Raw genomic sequence first — 24971 nt, forward strand, 5'->3', positions numbered from 1 at the left:
AAACACAGATGACACTGCACAGCCTCCAACATCATATGACATGCAGAAAAAAACAAAACTGCTCTTTTAATGAACCTCAAAAGGAAGAAATACAAAAACAAAATTTGAAAAGGGAAGTATGTAAGTGCTTTGTTTGCTGGTTTCAGTTGGTTATCATGGAACATACTCGTATTCAAAAAAACAAAACAAAAACAAAAACAAAAAAGGGCTGGTGTTGGTCCTCTTTTACATTTCCCCACAATCCCAATTGTTTCTTCTCATGTACACTCTAAAAAAAAAAGTGGTTCTTCACTTTTGGTGCTATGTAGCAACATATCTTTATATGTAGATTACGGATTTATATGTATATACCTGTCAAATGGTGCTATGTAGAACCCATAAAAGGTGCCATATCAAATTTTAAAACAGCACCAACAGTGGTTCTTTGGCTCGTAAAGAACCTTTAACGGGGATTAACAGTTTCTTTGTACTGTAGCATTGCTATAGCACCTCAGTCATCCCAAAGAACCACTGAAGCACCAAGATGGTTCCATATGATTACGAGCCAAAGAACCACTTTTAGTACTATATAGCACCATTTTTTAGAGTACTGGCAATTGTCATATTTTCTTTCTATGAATTTATTGATTTTTGAGTGTTGAAGTTTTGTGTGTGTGCGTGTGTCAATAACTACATAATTTTGTTGCATCCAAGCTTTAATTTTTTGATTGATTTATGGATAAAGAACACAAACATTTAACATAGAAATGTTACATAATTATTAATTACTGCATACATTACATAAATACATTACATAAATACATTACATAAATACAAGAACTTTTATTATGCCACATTCGCCGCTTCTTCTGGTCAAGCGTTTGTGGGGTAAAGCATTGCTATTTTATCGTATTAGATACATTTGTGTGTTGAAAGTTGTTATTACTGTTCGTTCGCTCGGCAACTGCTATGAGACACTTGTTGCACATTGCAGTAAGCTAGATTAGGCATGGTAAAACATGGTACTCGCTGTAAATCAAGAAAACGAGATTTAAACAATAAGACTTACCGAGCTATATAATATGATTAGTTTTCTGTCGATGATTGTATACATCCAAACAGTTGCTCACCTGTCTAATAAAACACATAATATAAAGCGTCTTTGGTGTTTCCATGGTTTCTACAGAATAAAACCCGGGTAATGTGGGTATGATGGGATAATGTAAGTACACAATTTAACAAAATATATAACATTGTTTATTTTATATTTTTATTTTATATTATATTGTTATATTTTAATCCAAAAATCTTACATATTGTGCCTTTTAAATTCACTTACTACATAAGGTATACTTAAAAATATATTTGAAATTTACATATTCTTAATAAAATTAACTGGAAGTATTCTTATTTTTTGTATGGTTGTCCATATACATCTCTGTAGTTGTTCTCTAGCCAGTCATATTCATAGCTGATACAGTATGTGTAGCCACAGTTGCTAAGGAAACATTTAAAGGTCTTGCCCAATCAGGATACATGTGTAGATTGAACATATGAAGACCCCATGTGTTCACAGCAAGAGACACGCACATAATTCCCAGGATGTTCATCACAAACCCTGTCTTGACCTGTAAACATTACACACACGTCTTATTTTGCAACTGAAAACAACATCTGTGTGCTCTGATGTAATGATTTTAATGTGTTTTTGTAGCTGTCTTACCATATCCTTGACCATAAGGTGTCCGGAGGCAAATGCAATTGAGTTGGGAGGTGTGGACACCGGAAGCATGAAAGCGTAAGAGCAACCAGTCGTTGCTGGAATCATGAAGTACAGTGGGTTGACTTTCACACGGATAGCCTGGAAATGAAGTATTTGGTAGATGTGGTCACAATGCAATGCTATATTATATTTCCATTTTATAAAATTTGAAAACATAAAAGCTTATATGATTAATTGAAAATTTAAGTCGCAGATAATATCGAACCAAGTGGCATCTTCATTTTCAAAGCCATTTTTGCAATTGTTTTTAACTGACCCCAATGTAATTTTTAGTGAAGTAAAAATAAATGTCAGTTAGTAAGAATTATTATTTTTTTTTAATTAAATTAATTAATACTTTTACTAACAAGGATGCAATAAATTGATCAACAGTGACAGTAAAGGCATTTAGAAACTGTCTGTTCATCCAATATATATATATATATATATGTTTGTCTGTACCAGTTCAGCGATGACAGGGAGGAAGATGATTATGGTGGCCGTGTTACTGGCAAATTCAGTGAAGCAGGCAATGAAGGCTGTGATGAGCATGACTGCGACAGCGGGAGGGACCTGGGCAAGAGGCTGCAAGTGGTTTCCTATCCATACTGCTAACCCTGACTCCTATTGCCAAAAAAAAAAAAAAAAGTCTTCATGTTTAAAGTCAAGGTTAGGGTTTTCACTGACAGACAGGACGTTATGTTATGTTCAGATATTTCCATTTGTTCTAATTTCAACATTGCCTTCCAGTGTTCAATTATCAACAGATTGAATGCATTTGAATATTTTACACATTAATTACAATCTGAACCTTTAGTCATGTAATGTCAAGTTTCAGCTTGTAAATCAGTCCAAAGTTCAGATAATGAGGTACCTCACAGCCTTTGGCCATTGCAAATCCACCACCCAGCAGCAAAATAATATTCCATGGCACACACTCTTGAGCTTTTCTCCATGACAACAGAGGCACATATGGAGTATTTGAGGCTGGGGGACAAAGATAGAAATGAAAATTAATTATAAACTCAAGCCAGCTGACCATCTCTGCCACTGATATAAAACACTACATTGATTTTAAGACAGTTCTATTCTATAACTTGCTCAACATTCAAAACATCTATAGGAACTGCTGTATGCATTACTTCTGATTTTGATAACATCTATTGAACTGCACAAAGAAATAAAATTGATGGCTACATCTGGCAGCAGATGAAATGTAGACTTTTACTTCATTTGTAATATGGACTCCAGAATGTCTGATGCTGCCACTTTTGACAGCCTTGAAAGGGGTCCTTGATTATGATTTCACGTTTTTAACTTTAGTAGGTGTGTAATGTTGCTGTTCAAGCATAAACAACACCTGCAAAGTTACGATGCTCAAAGTTCAATGCAAAGAAAGATACTTTCTTTTACAGAACTCGCTTTTTAAGGACTACAACAAACGGCTGGTAGGAACTACAACAAGCTTCTTCTTTCACAATAGCATCATTAACATGATGGCACATGCTAGTCGATAAGTTGAATCAACTCCACAGCAGCTACATAAATTTATCCAGTGACCATTCAGAAATGTCCAGATGCATTCTATAAGATGTAACATCTTCCTGAGTCTCTCCATCAGTGTCCGAACAATGTAAGGTTGAACCCCGTTACTGACAATTGTAATTTTGACTGTGTGAGATTCTCCAGCGTTGTTGTTGTTGAGCAACCAAAGCATGAGCTATTAAAGCTCCGCCCTCTTCTGGAAAGGGGGCTGTGAGCAGCAGCTCATTTGCATTTAAAGGGACACACACAAAAACTGTGTGTTTTTATGCTTACACCCAAATAGGGGCAAATTTGACAAGCTATAATAAATGATCTGTGGGGTATTTTGAGCTGAAACTTCACAGACACATTCTGGGGACACCAGAGATGTATATTACATCTTGTAAAAGGGGCATACTAGGTCACATTTAGTAACAAAGGGATTTAAACCAGTACAATTTAGTATACAATCACAATATTCATGTTACATATGGTGTAAAATTAACTTGAAGTGCACTGTAAAAAAACGTGTTGACAATACAACGCATTGAAAAACTCAAAAATGAGTTTTATCAATCAATATTCATTTTATTATTACTACTATGTTGAGTCAACCTCTAAAGTTCGGCACAAAAATCTATACTCTGCAAACAACAGGGAAAATGCTGAATGTACTGAGCCAAAAACATGACGTTATAAAACTCTTTACAAATTCACTCTTCAGACGCCAAATAAACAGAAAGCCATGTAGAAGACATCACAGCAAAGCTGGTGACAACAATAGTGCTATAGTTTATTTCTGTTGCTCAAGTGGCCAAGCAAAGGCAAGGTCAATGGTTCAGTTCAGTGTTCAAGAAAACTACAATGATAAAATGAAAACATTGAATGTAACTTGCTCTGGGTAACAGCCTCTGCCATATGTATAAATGTACACTTTACACTGCTGTTCCACCTCCAGAAACAGCTTAGAAGTTGCAGACATACAAATATGTATTTGTATTTGAGCACACAAAATACCAATACTCAAATGTATTATTTTACAGAACTTTTAATAAGAAAACTAGAAATTTCAGATACAACCAGCCACTAAAAATATTTGACTAGAAAGGCCCTTTTTTTGCATAGTGGATTATTAAAAATGAGGAAATTGAATTTCCAAATATAGACTATAGAAATGCACACAGTGTAAAAGAAACAGTGATAAGTGGGGAGATTTGTGTGAGATTAATATAATCTCTCTGCACACAGTTCTCTGCTGGATCTCTCTAGACGCACTAATCCAAATCATTAACATTCCTCGTCTTATTCAACATTAACCACACTCACATGTGTTCTAGAAACCTTTCTGACTGGCAGAATAAACTGTGCTACTGGAAAGTTACTAAGGTAACTGAATGTAATGACAATGTTTGTGTCTGCCAAAAATACACAATAGAAAACAGTGTCCCAATTTACAAACTTCAAGCCTAATATAAGCTATGTCTTAGGGGCTTGATTTATTTATGAATATTAATAACATTGATTGATTGTTGAGTTTCTTCAATTTAAAGTTTATCATTTCGTAGTACATAGCTCATTCTCTCAGCTGACAAAACAGAAAATCAATAAACCACCCACTGACCTCTTGAATCGAACCACCAGCGGAGAGATGGTCGCTGGGATGGAAAGAAAAAGAGGATGGAGATGATGATGACTCCAGTAACAGCGTCAGATACATAGCTGAAGGGAAATAAACATGCAGGGAAACGCAGTTATACATCATTCAGTGTTGCTTATGTCAAGTCCCAGTTAGCAGCATTGGGCAAACTGAAATTATTCAGTATGACTTCAAGATAAATAAGCTCTTCTGTTTTTGAATCGTTCAACCAACTAGCTTCATTTTGGCTGCATCCATCATAAAATATTCATTGTGGATTATAAAAAGACATTACAGAACACATGAAGTCTTCCTTTTATAAATGTATATTAATCAACCTCCAAATGTCTTACTTACAGTTGTAAGTACTTTAAAATTCAGAGGAAATAAGATATGCCGTGTAAATGAAAATGTCAAAACAATTTTGCAGACAAGACATTAATGCCAGCAGCAATCCTGATTTCACATCTCAGCACATTAATATGAACCACTGAATCAATGTAATTGCCATAACCTAGCTAAGCAATTCATCATCTCATGTTCTGCTTTCAGTCACTTTCCTCTCATCTATATGTGTTGAATCACTCATGCACACATTATTATGTTCTCTCTGTTTCTATTTCTCTTTAAGCTGTGTTTTTATCTTGGCAACTCAGGGATGACTCAAGATGAACCGACGTCCTGCAGATAGAGAAAGGTTAGCTCAGTGGAGGGAGCAGATCAACTGGTCCATATTTTTGAATCTCTCTGTCTAAGTGCATTAGTGTAATGGACCACAAAAAAAAATAAAAAAAAAAATAAAAAAAAATAGAAGGAAAAAAAGGAAAGGAAAGGAGGAAGTCTTTATTGTTGGATTTTTATTTGTATTGACTAATTGTCTTCCTTCTGAGTGGAAGGTTCAGTGCTCTCAGTGCTTAAGGTTAAATATATTAATCTTTAATTTCACTGATTGACATTAATATAAACAGCACTATTTTTTTTATTTTTAAATTAAAGCAGTAAAATTCCTAATTGCATCACGAACAATAGATAAAATCCTACAAACCCTAATGGCACAGGTTTGTTTTAGCACACATTAAATGCATTTGACCTTTACATAATGGAGGGATAATTATAATGTTATTGTATAGTAGTGAAATGTATTAAATAATAAATTATGACAAACAACATTAAAATAAAATTTTGTTTTTATGGTCTTAAAAACTGAAGGGGAAAACAGTCCCTCAAGAATTGTGTTTTTTAGTGATAGATTTCAAAAAAGTTTATCTTTGAGGGTCAACCTAATCAAAACCTATGAATCGACACCCTATAAAACCTGAAAACCGCTATTCTAAAAACCTATACGTCAACAAAATGCTCATATTTGGTTCACGTTCAGTGTTTCAGAATATGACAATTTCGATATTGCATTCATCTCACATGCATCTAATGTTAAAATGTGACACTCATAATACATCCATAATTTTTCATAATTTATTTCTTTGTTACTGAGATGTCTGTCTTACCCTTTGGTGAAGAAAACCGACCATCCTGTAACAAACTTCGGATCTCGCGTGAACAGAAGGATGGCAAAAATAATGAAGAAGAAAGCGATAGATCCTTCTGCAAACCTAGGAGAGGAGAAGATATTTTAATTTAATGAATGTCGGAAAGCACAACACAGGGAAGTACAAGTGTTTATGATATGTTTTACAGGCTCCAAAACTTACTTTATTGGGCCCAATTTCCTGTAGTCTTCATCAATAACAGCTGTTGCTTTTGCTTCTGCGGCTGCTCGTTCATCATGTTTGCTAATACAAAGTCTGTGTAAAAAAAACAAAACAAACAAAAAAAAAAAAACAGACACACATTTGGAATATATGATATAGAACATGGGTTTCCAAACTGGGGTCCGGGGAATCTCAGGGAGTCTAAACAAGTTCAGAGAAAAACATGTAAACATGTATAAAAAATAAAATAAAATACATATTAAACTGAATATTTTGATTAAAATAAAATAAATAAATAAATCTAACAGTACAGTACTATAGCGAATAAGAAAAAAAAATAATATTGTAATGTGATAGAAATAATATTTTACACATTTATAATATTAATTCTCATGGTATAAATAGGGTCTTTATACATACAAATATATAGCTGCTATTTAATTTTAGGATTGGGTCCCTTGCATGAGGATATGGCATATAAAAGATTGAAAAACCCTGATTTAGTAGCCTAGACTTAGACTGCGTATTTACCGTGAATTAATCCCGCCATAGAGGAAAGCAATCCAGATCCAGCCCAGAATGAGGAAGAGGAACATGAGCGGGAAGGCAAAGACAAACCATGAGCCGAAGTTTATGAGGTCACATTCAGGAAAGTAGCTGCAGACACAAACATGAAAGATATAATTAGTTTGACTGTTTTTTGCACTGCCCATGAAAACAGTTTTAAAAACCACCAGTATCCAAGCAGCATGCAGGTGTTTACATTCCTGAATGAATCACTTTCATTTTCAAATGTCTCGTTTAAGTAAATGATTCAATAACTCATTCATAAAGGCTGCCATGCCCCAAACTGGCATATCAAAGTAACCTGCGAAAAGAATTGTCACCAATGCACTATACTTAAATGTTTATTAGTAGGCCTTTATACACATTATATACAACCCGAATTCTGGAAAAGTAGGGATGTTAAAACTAAAACTAAACTAAAACTAAAAGACTTTCAAATCACATGAGCCTATATTTTATTCACAATAGAACATAGATAACATAACGAATGTTTAAACTGAGAAATTTTACAATTTCATGCACAAAATGAGCTCATTTCAAATTTGATGTCTGCTACAGGTCTCAAAATAGTTGGGACGGGGGCATGTTTACCATGGTGACACAGGTTTCCAGCTGCTGAAGAGTTTGTGGTTGTCTTTGACGTATTTTTCGTCTAATGATGCGCCAAATGTTCTCTATAGGTCCATTTTAAATTCTTCTGGACCATGTTCAAATATGGCTTCCTTTTTTGCATGATAGAGCTTTAGTTGGCATCTGCAGATGGCACAGCGGATTGTGTTTACCGACAGTGTTTATTTCTTGGCCCATTTAGTAATGTAATTGGCACAATCATGCTGATGAGTGATGCAATGTCGTCTGAGGACCCGAAGACCACGGTCATCCAATAAAGGTGTTCGGCCTTGTCCCTTACGCACAGAGATTTCTCCAGTTTCTCTGAATCTTTTGATGATGTTATGCACTGTAGATGATGAGATTTGCAAAGCCTTTGCAATTTGAAGTTGAGGAACATTGTTTTCCACAATCTTTTCATGTACTCTTTTACAGACTGGAGAGCCTCTGCCCATTTTTACTTCTGAGAGACTCTGCCTCTCTAAGACTTCCCTTTTATAACTAATCATGTTACAGACCTGATATCAATTAACTTAATTAGTTGCTAGATGTTCTCCCAGCTAAATCTTTTTAAAATTGAATGCTTTTTCAGCCATTTGCTGCCTCAAATGTGTAGCAGGCATCACATTTGAAATGAGCTCATTTAGTGGATGAAAGTGTAAAATTTTCCCTTTAAACATTTATGTTATCTATGTTCTATTGTGAATAAAATATTGGCTTATGTGATTTGAAAGTCTTTTAGTTTTCATTTTATTCACTTTTTTTTTTTAAATCGGGTTGTATAAAGTATATAAATCTTTTGTGCTTCACTTTTTGTCTTTATTTGTCTTTTGTCTTTAACTTTAAGATAAGGCTGTCTAGAGAACATGATAACAGGAGTTTTAATTAGCTAGATATCCACTGTCATTCCTAAGATAAGGAGGAATAATTGAGTGTCAGCTGTTTTGTATCGATTAAGGGCTGCCTTGATCTATCTTTTCTTACAGAACCAGATTAATTACTATTTTAATTCTAATTCATTCTAATACATTTTTCATTTAAAGGCCAATGCAGAAGTAAAAAATGTACTGCTGATAATATTAGCTGTAAAGCATGTTTTGTGTAACCTCAGTTCTTCTTTTGTCTCTCCTTTTTGTCTAGTCATTATGAGCAAACATGTTCTTAGCCGATTAAACATCAGTGATGAAATATGGTAAATGATTGGAGGCTGTAGCCAAATGAGTAACTACATTACATTCACAAAACATAATCTAATCACATCTGAAGTATGCAAGAAAGTAAAACCAATATACACTGTATTAATCTCTCAGTGAGTAAGTTTCCATTTGAGATATATACAGCTCACCTTAAGGCTTTTTCACAGAGAATCTACCTCTTAAAGTGCTTAAGGTTGAACCACAACACTGTATTGTTTTTCATTCAACAAAACAGTACCTTTGATCTCTTACTTCATGGCATTTATGATGTAAGCCAAACTTAGGGACAATCAGTTCATTCTGATTTTAAATGAAGAAATGTAATGTCTATTTCAAATAATCTGATTCTAGACTCAGTTTTGTCTTACAATGAATAATTTACATGCAAGTCATGATCAAACTAGCTCAAGAGCTGCAATAAACTACATCCACTAAACTAGCTCTCCAGTCTTTCCCCACAGCAGGTGCTACACTTTCAGATTCATATGTGCTCAATCTTTATGTCCTAATGGCAGTGCATTTTTGAGACACTTTAGCTAAGTTTTGTGTAGATTATGTAGACAAAGTCTGTTTGTTTTTTTCTCCTTTAAACCTTTGAATAATGATTTTGAAATAAGTTATGAAAAAGACAAAGAACTAGAAGATTCTGTACTATTTCTTAGGTTATTTAGGTAAATCTGTGACACTGGTCATGTGAACTCCTTTGTAGAAAAGGTCAAACCAAAGCACACAAGATGCTCTTTGACCAAATCATGATAGGTAAGATGGGTCATTCGGTTTTTCACAAACTTTTATAGTGGCAGCATTTTGTATCAAATTAGAAAATTTCTAACACTTTCACTTATGGTCTTGAACCCAGCAGACATCTATTTTTAAAAGTTCCTTCATGAAAATTATTTGATCCTAGAATTATTTTTTTAATTTTAGTGAAAAGACCACAAAAATGTCCATTAAAATGTTTTCAATTTGATGTACAAAGCTAATAGTGTCACATCTTATGCAATGTCTTTGCTTGCTACCAAAGGTCAATTATTCTGGAAACTCAAATCATTTGTCTTGCCTGGGAAAACTGAAGCTGGGATTTCGGCCATCTCAAACGCTGTGGTAATCCTGAGTGGAAACCAAACTATGTTCCATTCTGGCTTGTTGTTGGTGACCTAATTGCTTGAATAAACAGCTTTTTCAAAGGCATGTGGCACCCTAAATTCTTGTTAGTACATTAGTTGAAACAGTGCAGTACATAAATTGCACAATCACTGCCAGATGACCAACAGTTTTGTGTCACATATTATACTATGTGTATGTACACACAGTAATACTCATATATGAAGGTAAACTACAAAACTAGAGTAAAAGACTAGAGTAAAAGTGAGCCAAGATTAGACCTTTGTACTACACATTTCAGTAGCACAAAACAAATGATGTCTATCTAGTGGCACTGAGAAATGAAATGTTATTCATGCTTATTATTTAATTAAAGCTAATGTACTCATTTGGATAGAACTGATTTAATTCTGTAAACTGAAGTCTGGCCTGAAAAAAGATTCTCATCTTTGACATTGTTTCATTGAGACAGTTAATGGAGATAACTGCAGATAATAACCGGGGGGGAAAAAAACAGCATTATGGTGTCGTTCAGCAAATCATATTATAGACATTGTGCTGTCAAAAGACTAATTTCCTGCCAATTAAATATTTTAGAGCTGAACATATTCATTATAGATATTTCCATAACTACACAAAATAACCACAACTGTTCCATGAGCATATTTTTCTTTTTAATCTTTTACTGTTCTTTCACTGTGAACTCTGTGTCTAGCCTGTACTCTTCAAAGCAATTTGGAACTTTGAATTTCAGCACTTTTTCATGAGCACTTTTCACTTTTAAGATTAATTGCTTATGTTGTATTCCTTTTATGCAAATCACCATGGATATAAGCATCTAGCAAATGAGTATAGACGAATAAAAGAATGAATGCAAAACAGTATTACTATGGTAATATACCATGGAAACCATGGAAAAATGGTATACCTCTTGAGCTGACCCACCAGGATCAGGTTGGGGGCTGTGCCAGTGAGGGTTGCAGTTCCTCCGATGCTTGCAGCATAAGGAATACAAATCAGAAATCCTTTCCACACTTTCATCTGGTATTGTGCCTCTCTTCTGACCTCTTCCAGATTCTTTTGCTCTGATCTGTCTGTCCAGTCAGGTCTGTGAGGTTACAGAGGGGACAGAATCTCCTAGTAATGACTCAGACTTTAATATTTAAGATTATGAAAGGAAGATCTAGTATGTTTTTACATGAGAACATTTATAAGCCAAAAAACTTTAACTGTAACAATGGATTCCAGATTACAATTACACAAATTTTGTTGCTGCAAGTCACATTATGCTGATGATGTTTAATTTTAATGGCAAATTTATTTAAATCATGGCAACTTTGATAATAGTTTTAGCATGTTACTGAATATGGCAATGTTAATGTATTTGGCCTTGGCTTAGTAGATCTGCTATACTGCTGCAGAGCAAGTATGGACTTGTTGCTTAAAAATGGGCGCTTTCAAAATGCTTTATGAAACTTCGAAACCTTTGCGAATCATTTGTTTCAAAGCAGTGATTCAGAGAGAGTCAAGATCAGTGGCATCAAACTGCCAAAGTCACATGATTTCAGTAAATGAGAGCGGCTTTCTTACGTCATAACTGTTTCGAAATGTTTCAAAATTTCAATAGTTTTCACCACTAGGGGGTGATGATCTCTGTGAACCCATGAGCTAGTGTCTCTGATTTTTACCTGATCTCATATCAGTTTTATACATTTGTAGACATTTAATGACGCATTTGTACAATAAAAAGGAAGAGTTGTAGTTAAAAGTTTATTACTGGTCTGATTAACAATAAACATTTGCAGTTGGTTTGTAAAAGGTGCTTTTATGGATGTTTAGGCTCAGTTTTCATTGATTTTACAATGTTCTGACCAGCAGGGGTCACCCGCATGTGCCGTTTCGAGCTTGAATCATTTTTTCGGAAGCAATTGGTTCAATTAAGTTCTGAAATGCTTTGTTTCCATTACTAGGTAACACAGAAATACAAGATATGCTGCTGCTGCATAAATAGATATACATAATTCCTATAGCAGATCTAGCAGGTGGAGCTGGGGGAGGTGGAGGGTTTCAGAGGTACTCTCATATTAACACAACAAACACTGAACCAGACTATTTAAATCTTGAGCAAGCAATCTCATTGGCTGGAGGATCAGCAGAGGCCAATCAGCTTGTGCCATGTGATTGCTTGCAGATTGCATATAAAGGACCTATCAGCCTGCGCCCTCTAGAGTTTCATGACTGAACTAGATATATCAAATCGTCAAGTTCTTGTGTTTGATGTTTAAAGGGGTGGTTCAGTGGTTTTTTTCTAGGCTTGACTGTGTTTTTGGGGTACAGTTTAACATGTCTTAATGCTTAGTTTTTTTGAAAATGCGGTATTTTTCATATATTTTACCTTTATTCTACACCTGTTTCCACTGTCATGACTTCCCCGCATCTATGAAGCCCCTCCGAAATACGCAATGTGCTCAGACTGGTTAGCTGGTTTTGTTGCTGGCCCAGTATATCATGATTCGCTGAAGCGTCCGGAAATGCCACGCCCCTTACCATCTGTTGCTTCAGTGAAAATGTAAATAATGGCTTCTATATTGCTGTATCAAACTGACCCTGAATCAGATCCAGATGAAGAGGGTCAAGCTGCAATTGCGGCTTTTAAAGGACGTTTATGAATGGTATTTCTTTTTTTTTTTATTTGTGTCAAAGTGTTTAGATGCAGTCACTGCTGTTTGTTAGCTTTCAATATACAGTTTTATCCTGATTAAAGCTTTACTGTAGCCAAATACTTGACTGAGCAGTAGCATTTTTGTAAAGGTAGCATTTAATTTATAGCATGAACAACCGTTTGTCTATGAACATAGATGTTTTTTGGAGAAGTAACAGAATTTAGCTAACTGGCTAGCAAAGCAAAAATGAGTTGTCCTTGATGCAACCAAAAATAACAACAGAACTATATATTTAAAAGACATGTACAAACAATAAAACGTACTTACAGTTTGAAGCCAATAAACAGCAGCTTCTGCTTTTAAAGTGGGAACTGCTCCATCTTTCAGTAAAAGCCTTTTTGCAAATCCAGCATTGAACTCATGTAGATTCTGGAAGCTGTCTTCCGCGCCACATCCAGTGTAGAAAATATCACGGATTATAATGGGTTATATTATCTTTTAACGCGTCACTCGCGTCTGGTGTACACAACTCTTCTGCATCCACATGGCCTCGCCCACTTTGTATCGTGTTCCCGGAGGTGTGTTTTGCAGGGTTTATGATGTCACCAACCCGGGAAGAAGCGCGTTGTAGTCCAAACCGGTCGTTTTTGTAGGCATTAAACTGCCATAACTTAAAAAGACAATATTTCTGTTTGCATTGAACTTTCAGTGCTGTAACTTTGTAGATATTGTTTATGCTCAAGCAGCAACATTACTAACTAAAGTTAAAAAAGTGAAATCGCATTGAACCACCCCTTTAAGTTTGCTTGTTCAAAGAAAGAAATGAATTCTTCTCACTCACCTGTCATCTGTGGTCAGTATCTGTTTTTCAAAAGGAAGCACGTGCATCTTCATCTGAGAATCACCTGCAATGGAATCTTTGTTTTTTAAATAGAAATACATTATAATACATGAATTTCAGTTTGTTTGTTTTTTTAAAAGCTTTTATCTGAATTTGTGAAAATAAATAAAGGCTTCTCATTATATTTTTTGCATTAAAGAAATCTTAACTGACAAGGAAAAAAAAAACTTTTCCAAAGTTTTCCATTTGGGTTGTAGGGTCTATATTATGTCATGTGTGCAGGTTAATTCCACACACAAAAAATAAAACCGATCAAATAAATCATTAATAGTATGCTGATGTCATGATTGCATAAAAACATTAAAAATAAGTAGGACTTTCATTTCCTAACTAGCTTGCAGCACACAGAATATGAATTTCTCCCCACTCTACTGACCCTCTGGGTCCCGTTTGTCCTTGCAGTTCTCTTTTAGAGTCTCCAGATTTCCAAACAGGCTTTCCAGTATGGCGTTAGCAATGGGCAGCATCATTGCAGTTGTGGCTGTATTACTCAACCACATTGACAGGAAAGAGGAAGTGATCATCATGCCTAAAATCAGCCTGGAAAGGAAAGAAAGGCAAGTAGAGTCACAGCTGCCAAACCTAATAAACTATTATGCAACCATTCCTACAATAACTAGTGCAATAAAATGTGACCATATAAACAGTACACACTGTGTACATTGTAAAGCAGGGTACAAAGAAATGTTAAATCTTTGTCAAATAATGAAGAATAAAATTATTAATCTGTTATCAACACATTACGTATCAAATGAATATCACGCTGTGAAATACTACCATTTATCCACAGAAATTCATTAAGTAATGAATAACATTTAAAACAAAGCACTGCAACAACCGAAAAGTTTTCGAATTTAAATAATACTTTAAAATTAATATTAAAAATAAAAGTTAACATTTTTCTTTCAAGACTTCAATCGAGGTGTTTCAGGGAGTTCAGAATCGGTTTTACTGATATAAAGAATAAGATTTTGTGCTTTGTGCTTCATGCTTAAACAGCAACATTATACTAAAGAAAGTTGGAAATGTAAAAAAGCATAATAGGTCCTCTTTAAGACAAAATCGTTCTCACCAGGCAGGTTTCACTCCTACAATCTTCAGCACTCTGAGTGCTATACGGCGATGGAGACCCCACTCCTCTATAGCAGATGCCATCACTAAACCACTCAGGAACAGAAAGTTAGTCTCCAGGAAATACTGCGGACAGACCTTCTTAGAAGGCAGGATTCCCATGGTGGGGAAGAGGCACACGGGAAGCATGGCAGTCACTGCCAGCGGGAGCGCTTCGGTACACCAGTACACCGCCATCAGGAGCACCACATACAAACATTTGCCCTCCTGACAAAGAAAAGGATGGATGTGTAGATGCAGTAATAAGGATTACTGTGACTGAATGGAAATTAATTTTCTGTGCGCAAGCAGATGTTATGTGTAAATGTTCATCAGCAAAATACAAGCCACATTCTCAGAGAGAGCAGCACTTTCATTTTATTGTAAGCCTGCCTGAGAGTTCAAGTCCTTAAGCATTATATGATAAATAAAGTGGGAGTATAAGATCTGCATTGTATTACAGATACATCATATACACTTTCTGACACATTTGGAAGGAATTATGAAATATGGCATTTGCATATAAATATAAATATGCATATAAATGATTCTAGACCTTTTCTCACAACTAATTTCACTTTTATGAGCCATTTTGCTTTTAAACAACTCATTCTTGTTTCTGATGTGTAGGGTGTAGTGTTAATAATCTCATTAACTATGAATATATTCAAAAAAAAGTATTACAAACAGAAAACTTTTGCCTTAATTTTTTAACAATATATTGCTTCATCATTAAAAACAAACTCTTTTTCTTAAATTTTCTGCTTCAAAAGTGCCTTTGTGTTGTCATTCCTAAATGTCAAAGGCAAAGACGGTTACACATTTTTATATAAATATGTGTTCAAATAATATTGGGGGCCTCTAATATATCACAGTCTGTGTATATATAAAGGCAACCAAAGAAGAAGAAGAATAATGCATTCGTGACTTTCACAAAAGAAGATATTTTGAGAAATATCTCACTGTTTTTCTTTTGCAATGGAAGTCAAAGGGCAAAACTGTTTTATTACCAACATTCTACAAAATATCTTTAGCATTCTACAGTAGAAAGAACACTCTCAAAAAATATGTAAAAATTGTACCTTTCGGGATACAACAGCTTGTCAGTACCCTTAAAAGGACATCTTTTTGCCATATTTACCCTTTAAAGGTTCATAGTAGTACTGGCATATTGCTAAGGTACTAATACGCACGTACTAATACCCCTTTAAGGGTACAAAGATGTCCTTTCAAGGGCTCTGCTCCAGTTTTCTGAGAGTGCAAGTCAAACAGGTTTGGAACAACATAAGCGTGAGGGTTGTAATTTTGGGGTGGACTATCCCTTTAAGAAACAGGTGCTCGTGCTCTTATATTAGTCTACTAAAATATTTTCTGGAACAGGTCAATACCTTAATATATTTACATTCTTTTAATCAACTGTTTGACATAATTCTGCTGCTGTAACGTATAATTAACAATCCTCTGTGTTCAAAAGGCCACGACAGAATGTTACTAATTTTAACAACTCTTTACCTTTGGCGGCACAACGAAGAGCAGCGGGAGCAGCAGTATCGGGACGAGTATCAGGATGAGCTCTCTGCGCGCGCACCACAGCTTCCTGGAAAACTTTGCCGGGTCCATTGCGGCATAAAACCTGTTTCCTTTCCTTGTCTTTGCACTGGCACAAGCTGCTGCTCTGGCGCTTGGTTTCCAACTTTATTACTTTTGCTTTATCATTTTTTTAGCACCGCAGGAGAAGATTAACTATTGGCTTACTCGTTAACTCCCTTAAAGACCCCTCGACTTTAGCCTCGGTCTACAGCGCCAAGAAAGATGAAGAGCAAAGTGTTCTGCTTCACACAGACTACAAAGCGAGAGTAAGCATTAAATGTATACTTTGCTAACTAAAGAGGTGTTTGACCCAGTTAGTGGGTCCCGCCTGGTGATGATGCTATTGACCTCGTGTTTCTTGAGATGTTTGCTGCCTGTAGTGCAGAGTCATTAGTTTTGAATATCAGTATTATTAATAACCAGACATTAATAACCAACCTAACATGTACTGGAAGCAGTTATAAAATTATATTTTGCTTACAGTGTTCCTCAAAAGCACTGATGCCAAGACCTCCCTTTTTCACTTGTACGGTTTGCCTGGGAAACAGATTGGAATATAGTGCAAGGGCCCTTCGTCCCCCGGGACAGGGGGGACAACTCGTTTTTTATTATTATAATTAATATCCCATGTTGGTTGTGCGCTTGTGTTTTGTTTTGTTTTTTCTCCCTCAAAATAAAGTTTGATAATTTCATCTTGATAAACATAATAATAGGGATCATGACCTTTCAGAGTATCATGAGTAAGACTTGAGTAACTTCTGGTAAGCATAGTAAGAAAAGTGAAGTCATGAGAAAATAGCTACAACACCCTTCAGCCTCACTATGAACAAAATGATGTCTATTTTGCTGCATCAGGAAATAAATCTGGTTTTGAGTGTGAATAAATACATTAAAAGTGCCCTAGATTCAAAAATTGAATTTATCTCGACATAGTTAAATAACAAGAGTTCAGTACATGGAAATGACATACAGTGAGTCTCAAACTCCATTGTTTCCTCCTTATATAAATCTCATTTGTTTAAAAGACCTCCGAAGAACAGGTGAATCTCAACATAACACCGACTGTTACATAAGATGGAGCAATAATAACTGACATGATCCATGATATCATGATATTTTTAGTGATATTTGTAAATTGTCTTTCTAAATGTTTCGTTAGCATGTTGCTAATGTACTGTTAAATGTGGTTAAAGTTACCATCGTTTCTTACTATATTCACGGAGACAAGAGCCGTCATTATTTTCATTATTAAACACTTGCAGTCTGTATAATTCATGAATACAACTTCATTCTTTATAAATCTCTCCAACAGTGTAGCATTAGCCGTTAGCCACGGAGCACAGCCTCAAACTCATTCAGAATCAAATGTAAACATCAAAATACTTACGCGATTAGACATGCTGCATGATGAACACTTTGTAAAGATCCATTTTGAGGGTTATATTAGCTGTTTGAACTTGTTTTTATGTTGTTTAAGGCAAGCGCGAGCTCTTGGGGCGTGGAGCACCAGATTTAAAGGGCCACACACCCTCAATCGGCTCATTTCTAATTATGCCCCAAAATAGGCAGTTAAAAAATGAATTAAAAAAAATCTATGGGGTATTTTGAGCTGAAACTTCACAAACACATTCAGGGGACACCTTAGACTTATATTACATCTTTTAAAAAAAAAGTTCTAGGGCACCTTTAAGCATTTATAACAGTATTACTGTTACAGTAGACGGAGGACAGACACAGGTATCACTTAACACAGTCTTTATTTTGACCACAGGAGAGCAAGGAGAATGAAACAGGTGAGTGAACTGGTAGTAGAATGACTTGAACTGGGAATACTTGGAATAGTTACTGTCCTTTTCTTTGCAGGGAGTTAGACGCTGGAGACTGGAGATCGTTGGAGCACTTGGAAGCGGACGGGAACACACTCACGAGGCAGACGAAGAACACAATGGGAATCGACACGATGGAGACAGGTAGGTATGCGAAGGGGAGTCCTTGAGGTAAGCATAAACTGGTATGGTATGCAAACGAGACCGGACGTGGAGTGCTGTGAGTGTGAGTGTTTTATGGAGCTGCTGATGAGGGGACTGATGAGGTGCAGGTGGCGGTGATTAGTATTCTGGAGATGGTGCGCGCTGTGATTGGGTGACGTTGGAACCTGACGTGTCTGTGACAGTACCCCCCCCTCCACGGCCCGCTCCAGAGGGCCAAGAACCCCGACACCGTGGTGGTCGCCCTTTTCCCCGCGGTGCCGGTTTCTCAGGGTGACTGTCATGGAAGGTTTGGAGTAAACTGGGGTCTAAGATATCGTCCCTTGGGACCCAGGAGCGTTCTTCGGGACCATATCCTTCCCAATCCACCAGGTATTCAAGCTGACCACCACGACGCCGGGAGTTCAAGATCTCTCGCACCTCGTACGCAGCTCCATCTTCCACGATGAGTGGAAGGGGGGGTTCGGCGGGAGCCACGTCAGGTCCTGTGGGAAGAACAGAGGGATGGTGAGCTTTGAGGAGTGACACATGGAAAGTGGGATGTATACGGTACCCTTGTGGCAGCCGGAGTTGATAAGTGACCGGGTTGACCTGCTTGACGATGGGGAATGGGCCAATGAACCTGGGACTCAGCTTTCTGCAGGGCAGACGCAGTCTGATGTCACGGGTGGATAGCCAGACCATCTGACCAGGCTGGAATACTGGGGTGTTAAAGCGTCGGAGGTCGGCTACCATTCTGCGTCTGCGCAGGGCTCGTTGCAACTGGTGGTGAGCTGAGTCCCAGACCCTCTCGCTCTCTCGGAACCAGTAATCCACTGCAGGAACGTTGGAGGGTTCCCCATCCCAGGGGAACAGTGGGGGTTGGTAACCGAGTACGCATTGAAACGGTGTAAGCCCAGTAGTTGACTGTCGGAGAGAGTTTTGGGCGTACTCGGCCCAACCCAGGAACTGGTTCCAAGAGTCCTGGTGGTCATGACAGAAGGTACGGAGGAAGCGGCCAATCTCCTGAACCTTCCTTTCCGTCTGCCCGTTCGACTGGGGGTGATATCCAGATGTGAGGCTGACGGCCACACCTAGGAGTGAGTAGAAGGACTTCCATACACGGGATATGAATTGAGGCCCACGGTCGGAGACGATATCTTCTGGAATTCCGAAGTATCTGAAGACTTGGTTGAAGAGTATTTCGGAGGTCTCCATTGCAGTAGGTAATCCAGGAAGTGGAATTAAACGACATGACTTTGAGAACCGGTCCACGACAACTAGGATGGTGGTGTATCTGTCTGAGACAGGGAGATCAGATATGAAGTCCACTCCTAGGTGTGACCAGGGGCGATCTGGAACGGGCAGCGGAAGGAGTTTCCCAGCTGGCAGATGACGAGGAGACTTGGAGATGGCACACTCCCTACAGCCCTGCACGTACCTTCTGACATCGGCTGCCATCCCTGGCCACCAGAAGCGTTCTTTCAGCAACGAGAGGGTCTCATTGGCCCCCGGGTGACCAGTGCCAAGTGACGTGTGGGCTGAGTGAATGGTGGGAGTGCGTCGTGTCCGTGGAAGATAGAGCAAGCCTGGTGGACAGCCCGGCGGAGTGTTAGTGGACGCATTGGAGGAGGGAATGGTCTCTTCTGACCACGTAATGGGACTCACAATGAGGGAGCTAGGAATAATGGGTTCAGGTTCCTGAGTCTTTTCTTCTGGGGCATGCAGACGTGAGAGAGCATCCGCTTTCACATTTTTCGTACCAGGACGGAAGGAGATGGTGTAGTTAAAGCAGGAGAAAAACATGGCCCAGCGGGCTTGTCTAGGGGTTCAATCTTTTCGCAGAGCGAAGGTACTCCAAGTTTTTGTGATCTGTTAATACCAAGAACGCATGCTTGACTCCCTCCAGCCAATGCCTCCACTCTTCCAAAGCAAGCTTGATCGCTAGAAGTTCCCTGTCCCCGATCCAATAGTTGACTTCCGCCGGGCTGAGCTTGCGGGAGAAGAAGGCGCATGGATGGAGTCTACTTGGGGTCCCCTGCTGCTGCGATAACACCGCTCCCACTCCGGTGGTCGATGCGTCCACTTCAACAATGAATTGTTTCTCTGGGTCAGGGTGTACGAGTAAGGGAGCGGTGGTGAAGGCTTCTTTGAGCTGGTTGAAGGCGTTGGTGGCTGCCGGGGTCCAGGACAGAGACTTGGGCTGGTTGCGGAGTAAGCTGGTAAGTGGATGGGTGATAGAGCTGTAACCTTTGATGAATCTTCTGTAGAAATTTGAGAAACCGAGGAAGCGCTGGAGTTCTTTAATGGTAGTGGGTTCTGGCCAGTTGGTAATGGATTCCACCTTCCACCAGATCCGTCAAACAGTGCTTGAAGCAAGTGTCGCCCCACTTCAGGACTTCGCCCGTTTTCCAGGAGATGGTCGGATTGTGCTGCTCCAACCAGGGGCGCCCCAGAACCACGTCAGCGGTTGAATCCTCCAGAACCAGCAGATGTGCCTCTTCTTGATGTAGAAGTCCAACTTGAATGTTAACGGGTCCTGCCACAAAGCAGACACACTTACGGCTCAAGGGTCGGCTGGTTATGGAGTGGATCTTGTAGATGGTCGTAGTCGGAGAGGTCTTGATGAGTAAGAGTCTCGGAGTTGACGGCAGAGGGCACCAGAGATAAAGTTGCCGGCGGACCCCGAGTCGATGAGCGCGACCACTGTAAGTGAAACATTAGCGGCAGTAAGATTGACGGCAGTAGTGAGTGGTTTCATCTTTTGAGTGGCAGGAATAATGGCACTCACCAGGGGTCGCGGCGGTCGTGTGGGGCATGCAGCAATCACATGCCCCGGTTCACCACAGTAGAGACAGAGACGAAGGGTGAGGCGGCGGCGACGTTCTTCATAAGATAGACAAGAGTTTTCTACTTCCATGGGTTCTTGAGCTGGTTCTGGAGTGCTGACGGGTTCGGATCGGCAGAGTGGCACGGTGGGGAAGAACTGGTCCTGGTGCTCTTGGAGGCACGCCTGCATGTGAGTGGCGCAGCGGATGGAGAGCTGGATGAACTTTTCTAGGCCGATGTTGTCCTCGCATGCAGCGAGTTGCAGCCGCACCCGAGGTTCCAATCCTTGCCGGTAGTTCGTTATCAGGGCTTGTTCGTTCCATCCGCTGAGGGCTGCAAGCGTTCTGAACTGCAAAGCATAATCATAAACAGACATGGAGCCTTGTCTCAAATTATAGAGTTTCTCACCAGCTGAAGAGTCTGTGATGGGTTTCCCGAATACCTCCCGGAAGTGGGAAATAAACGACGAGTAGGATTGGGTTACAGCGCCCTGCTGGGACCAGATGGAATCGGCCCATTTTAATGCTTTGCCGCTGAGCTGAGAGATAATGAACGCTATTTTGGCAGTATCACTCGGGTACAGGTGCGGCTGCATCTCCAGGACCAGTGTGCATTGCAGCAGGAATCCGCTGCAATCCTCCGCCGATCCTGAGTAGGGCGCCGGTTTGGCCATGGGACTGGCGTATGGCGGCAGTGAAGGAGGAGTGTTGACGTTCTCTGTGGGGCTAGCTGGTGCTGGTGCTGGTGAAGATGGAGGAACTGGAGATGGTGGCGATGGTTGAGTTATTAACGTGCGCCGAAGCGCATCCACCAAATCCTGAAAGGGATCGGGTTGGCTCATCCTGGGTCAGCGGTGTTGGTCCGGTCTTCTGTTACAGTAGACGGAGGACAGACACAGGTATCACTTAACACAGTCTTTATTTTGACCACAGGAGAGCAAGGAGAATGAAACAGGTGAGTGAACTGGTAGTAGAATGACTTGAACTGGGAATACTTGGAATAGTTACTGTCCTTTTCTTTGCAGGGAGTTAGACGCTGGAGACTGGAGATCGTTGGAGCACTTGGAAGCGGACGGGAACACACTCACGAGGCAGACGAAGAACACAATGGGAATCGACACGATGGAGACAGGTAGGTATGCGAAGGGGAGTCCTTGAGGTAAGCATAAACTGGTATGGTATGCAAACGAGACCGGACGTGGAGTGCTGTGAGTGTGAGTGTTTTATGGAGCTGCTGATGAGGGGAGTGATGAGGTGCAGGTGGCGGTGATTAGTATTCTGGAGATGGTGCGCGCTGTGATTGGGTAACGTTGGAACCTGACGTGTCTGTGACAATTGCATTAAAGTAGCCATTTTTATTCATGCAGTTATAACTGCTTATCAATGATTTATAATGCATTTGTAAATAACTTATTAGTCATTAACAAACACTTTTATAAACCCTTTACAAAGGGAACCTTAATGTAAAGTGTTACCATGATTACTTTTAGTTAGCCTATAGTATTTTGGTTGGTTATACTTGAAACAATTGGCCTTTTTTATTTCTGGTTTGGTTTGCTATTGCTAGACTGTAACGTATCGTATTCAGATGTTATGCAATGGCAATTTAGTGCCTGTGTACTTCATTCAACTGATAAAATGTGAACATACTAACCTACTTAAACCAAATCTGTTTTGGATCTTAAAATATACTGATAGCTATCATAAGGTGCTTTGAGGCCATGTGAGGAATCAAAGTTCAACATAAGTGACCTGTATGTGGCTAATATTTACTCTAAATGTACTATATTAAAGGGTACATAACATAAACAATTTCCACCAATCTCATGTTAATCTTGAGTACCTATAAAGTAGTAGCGCATCCTTCATATCTACGAAAAGCCTTAGTCTTATCATATCTATAAAAGATAGATAAGCTGTAGTGACTCTTTCTGAAAAAAGTCAAGCTCCTGTAGGCGTGCCGTGGGCAGAGCTAAAGAGTCACGAGCACATGCAGCTTTTGTGCAAGCTGTGACATCATTATTAATAAAAAGGGAACAAAGACATTTGTGTTGTCACTGTGATTTTGCCAAGTAAGACATTTTTGTTGATCCTGGAACAACATTCCAATCAACCAATCAGATTTGAGGGACAAGTTTACTGTTTATGTCACGTTTAGGCTTGCAACTAGGGTTAGCTGCTTCTACATCAATGTTATTCACATATCTTTCCCCTCTGATTTTAGGGATAAGTTATGGGTATAGGATTAGGTTTAGGGGTAGGAATAGCCTAACCCTAAACCTAAGACAAAATTTTCAGTCTGGAATATTGTTCCAGGATCAACAAAATATGTTGATCCAGGAACATGTCTTACTTGGCAAAATCACGGTGACCTACATGGTATGCACTTGCGCGGCGATTGCCAACAAAAAAAACAGACATTTGATGCAGTTTTACTCACCGTCTGCGATCTGCAAATCCAGCATCGAACTGGGACTTGTTTACAAAACATTCCTCACCGAAATTCCAGGAACAAACAAACAAACTGCACTGTTTCCTTAACGCTGGGTTCTTTGGGAACCTGTAAAAAGTTCAAACACTTCTTTGATGACATTGCTGAAAAATCTCTCGACTTCCGTAACCCGAACGAAGCGCATTAATGGCCGTGCTCCTGCTCTCACTCGTGGTGATGTGTGTGTGCACGCTTATCAGGGGGAAGTGCCCATATAAGGAATTCCGCCCTTTATTACATAATACAGGGCCATACTCAAAAAAAAAAACTTCAGAAAATTATCCGAATCCGGAAGTAGTTCAACAGAAGAAAGGAACTCATACAGGTTTGTAACAAATAAATAAAAATAAGTAGTATATTTGGCATAGAAATACTCCACCGCATACATACATACATACATCCAACTCGTGTTTTGAAACTTTGGCCATGTTTAGCATGAGAATGCAACTCTTTGTAAATAAGTCAGAATGCATGAAATAGCATGGATTCTGACATTCTGACACCCCCAACACCCCCCCCCCCCCCCCCAAAATTAAATCATGGTATAACAAACATGACACTAAATTAATGCAGTAAACATTAACTAAAATGCAACATAAAACCCCCTAATGTACATAACTATTTAATTATAACTATTAGTCACCATAACTTGAAAATTGACCATTTTATTATTATTTTTTTTTATGGAATATTGCACTGTTCATTATCAATGGTTTATCTGTGCACATCTTTTTTTATTTTTTTATTTTTTGAATTCATGTGCCCTCATAATCTTTCCTCAAAATAACTTCCCCTCCCTCTTGCAAGACATCTCTTCTCTTCTCTTCTCTGATGATGTGTTTACTGGTGCAAGCTTGGGACAACCTGACACTCACATACCCAGTGGACAAAAGATCCATCCTAATTTTTTTTCGAGAAGCCATTTCACTCAGACGAAAAAGAAAAGACTATTGCAACTTCTGTTGTATGCCAACTTTAAAGCAATAACTGTTTATAAATAAAAAAAAAAAAAAGATAAATTACACAGGGACTTCTGGGAAATATTTTTCAATTTTATTTTCTTATTATGAAGCACATTAAGTGCAGTTGGAGTTTAGTAATGTATTTTCCTTCCGGAGCCTTACATTTTGTTTTTATTTTATTTAGCTAAAAGATTTTTTTGACTGCTTGAGGTTTTCATTTATGTGAGTTTTATTTTCTTTAATGATAAAAGCCTTGATGCTCTCCAATAGCATGTAGAAAAAACATTTTGTAGAAAAATCATTTTTTACCAGAGAATGAAACAGGTGTATAATTCTTAATTTAATACTCTTTCCCCGGAAACACACAGACCCA

At 38.5% G+C, this 24971-nt stretch overlaps 1 protein-coding gene across 1 annotated transcript; it reads right to left on the bottom strand.

Moving 5' to 3' along the window:
• Nucleotides 1-687: 687 nt before the first annotated feature.
• On the bottom strand, nucleotides 688-16537 carry slc13a3 (solute carrier family 13 member 3). The gene is made up of 13 exons (XM_067394910.1): nucleotides 16273-16537; nucleotides 14723-14988; nucleotides 14027-14190; nucleotides 13591-13654; nucleotides 11015-11194; nucleotides 7142-7267; nucleotides 6611-6703; nucleotides 6407-6511; nucleotides 4887-4984; nucleotides 2616-2728; nucleotides 2204-2365; nucleotides 1703-1840; nucleotides 688-1607 (listed from the first exon to the last, which is right to left on the bottom strand). The coding sequence occupies exons 1-13, from the start codon at nucleotides 16378-16380 to the stop codon at nucleotides 1431-1433; spliced, it is 1794 nt and encodes a 597-aa protein (XP_067251011.1). The 5' UTR covers nucleotides 16381-16537; the 3' UTR covers nucleotides 688-1430.
• Between the last annotated feature and the right edge of the window lie 8434 nt (nucleotides 16538-24971).

Source organism: Chanodichthys erythropterus, chromosome 9 (genome assembly GCF_024489055.1).
Source record: "Chanodichthys erythropterus isolate Z2021 chromosome 9, ASM2448905v1, whole genome shotgun sequence".
In the NCBI taxonomy this organism is placed as follows: Eukaryota; Metazoa; Chordata; class Actinopteri; order Cypriniformes; family Xenocyprididae; genus Chanodichthys; species Chanodichthys erythropterus.

What these genes read in the sequence shown, in the direction of transcription:
- slc13a3 (XM_067394910.1), bottom strand. Translation starts at nt 16,380, where the DNA reads ATGGACCCGGCAAAGTTTTCCAGGAAGCTGTGGTGCGCGCGCAGAGAG. An exon ending in AGGAAATTGGGCCCAATAAA is followed by an intron (nt 6,512 to 6,610) that starts GTAAGTTTTGGA and finishes CTCCTCTCCTAG; the next exon opens with GTTTGCAGAAGGATCTATCG. An exon ending in CTGGTGGTTCGATTCAAGAG is followed by an intron (nt 2,729 to 4,886) that starts GTCAGTGGGTGG and finishes TTTGTCCCCCAG; the next exon opens with CCTCAAATACTCCATATGTG.